This window comes from Myotis brandtii, unplaced genomic scaffold, assembly GCF_000412655.1.
Source record: "Myotis brandtii unplaced genomic scaffold, ASM41265v1 scaffold633, whole genome shotgun sequence".
Lineage (NCBI taxonomy): Eukaryota > Metazoa > Chordata > Mammalia > Chiroptera > Vespertilionidae > Myotis > Myotis brandtii.
This window is the reverse complement of record NW_005370423.1, coordinates 3,422,390-3,423,407: the sequence shown is the minus strand read 5'-3', so window position 1 is coordinate 3,423,407 and position 1,018 is coordinate 3,422,390. Positions and strand designations below refer to the sequence as shown.

The 1,018-nt window shown below is 51.5% G+C and overlaps 2 protein-coding genes across 2 annotated transcripts in view; one reads left to right on the top strand and one right to left on the bottom strand.

Moving 5' to 3' along the window:
- Positions 1-1,018, top strand: part of LONP2 (lon peptidase 2, peroxisomal) — a 195,725-nt gene that overhangs the window by 146,922 nt on the left and 47,785 nt on the right. The gene's annotated exons all lie outside the window — the stretch shown is intronic.
- ABCC11 (ATP-binding cassette, sub-family C (CFTR/MRP), member 11) overlaps positions 1-1,018 on the bottom strand; it is a 49,956-nt gene that overhangs the window by 37,194 nt on the left and 11,744 nt on the right. Inside the window, exon 5 of the mRNA XM_014528394.1 lies at positions 147-294. Coding sequence (XP_014383880.1) covers positions 147-294 — 148 coding nt within the window. The remainder of the gene's footprint in view (positions 1-146; positions 295-1,018) is intronic.

Genomic DNA, 1,018 nt, shown 5'->3' with positions numbered 1-1,018 from the left:
GTCACACCCACCTCCCGCCACACCCCACCTCCTGTCACACCCACCTCCCGCCACACCCACCTCCTGCCACACCCACCTCCCGCCACACCCACCTCCCGCCACACCCCACCTCCTGTCACGCCCAACTCCCACCATGCCCCACTCACCGGCCCCAGCACACTCAGGATGGCGAAGCAGGCGCCCAGGAACGCGTCCATAATGGCCCTCGTTCTCTGGAACCTCAGCATCACGCGGAACACAGAGGCCTTTTCCAACCCATGCCTCGAGACTTCTTCTTCCCAAAGCAGGCGGAGCCTGGGAAAGAGGAAAACGGCCACGTGAAATCTCTTCGCACGTGTCACCCCGACGTCCCAGGTCCTGTAGCAGCTTCATTACAGAAATGTTCAAACATGACGAAGTGAGCAGTGTAGGCATCACCCCCAAACACGCATTCATTCCCCAGGTTCGAGGACCACCCACGTCTGTTTCATCTCTCCTCCCTTCACTTTTTCTCTTTTTTTCTCTATTAAAAGCAAATCCCAGACATATCATCTCATCTCTCAATGCTTTAGGGTGTATCTCTCCAAATAAGCCTTTAGAAAAACACCACAGTAACCATAAAAACAATAGTTATTAATAATAGTTATAAATAGTTATAAACAATAGTTATTAACATAGTAACAAAAATTTCTTAATGATATTGCATATCCAGTTTGTATTCAAATCTCTCTAATTATTTCAAAAATACGTCTTTATAGTTAGCTTGCCAAATCAAGGTACAAATAAGTCCATCCTATATAATAAAAACGTAATGTGCAAATTGACCGTCACCCCCTCGCACAAGATGGCCACCCCCATGTGGTCACAAGATGACTACCACAAGATTGCCGGCAGGGGAGGGCAGTTGGGAGCAACCAGGCCTGCAGGGAAGGGCAGTTGGGAGCGACCGGGCCAGCAGGGGAGGGCAGTTAGGGGCAACCAGGCCGGCAGGGAAGGGCAGTTGGGGGCGACCGGGCCAGCAGGGGAGGGCAGTTGGGGG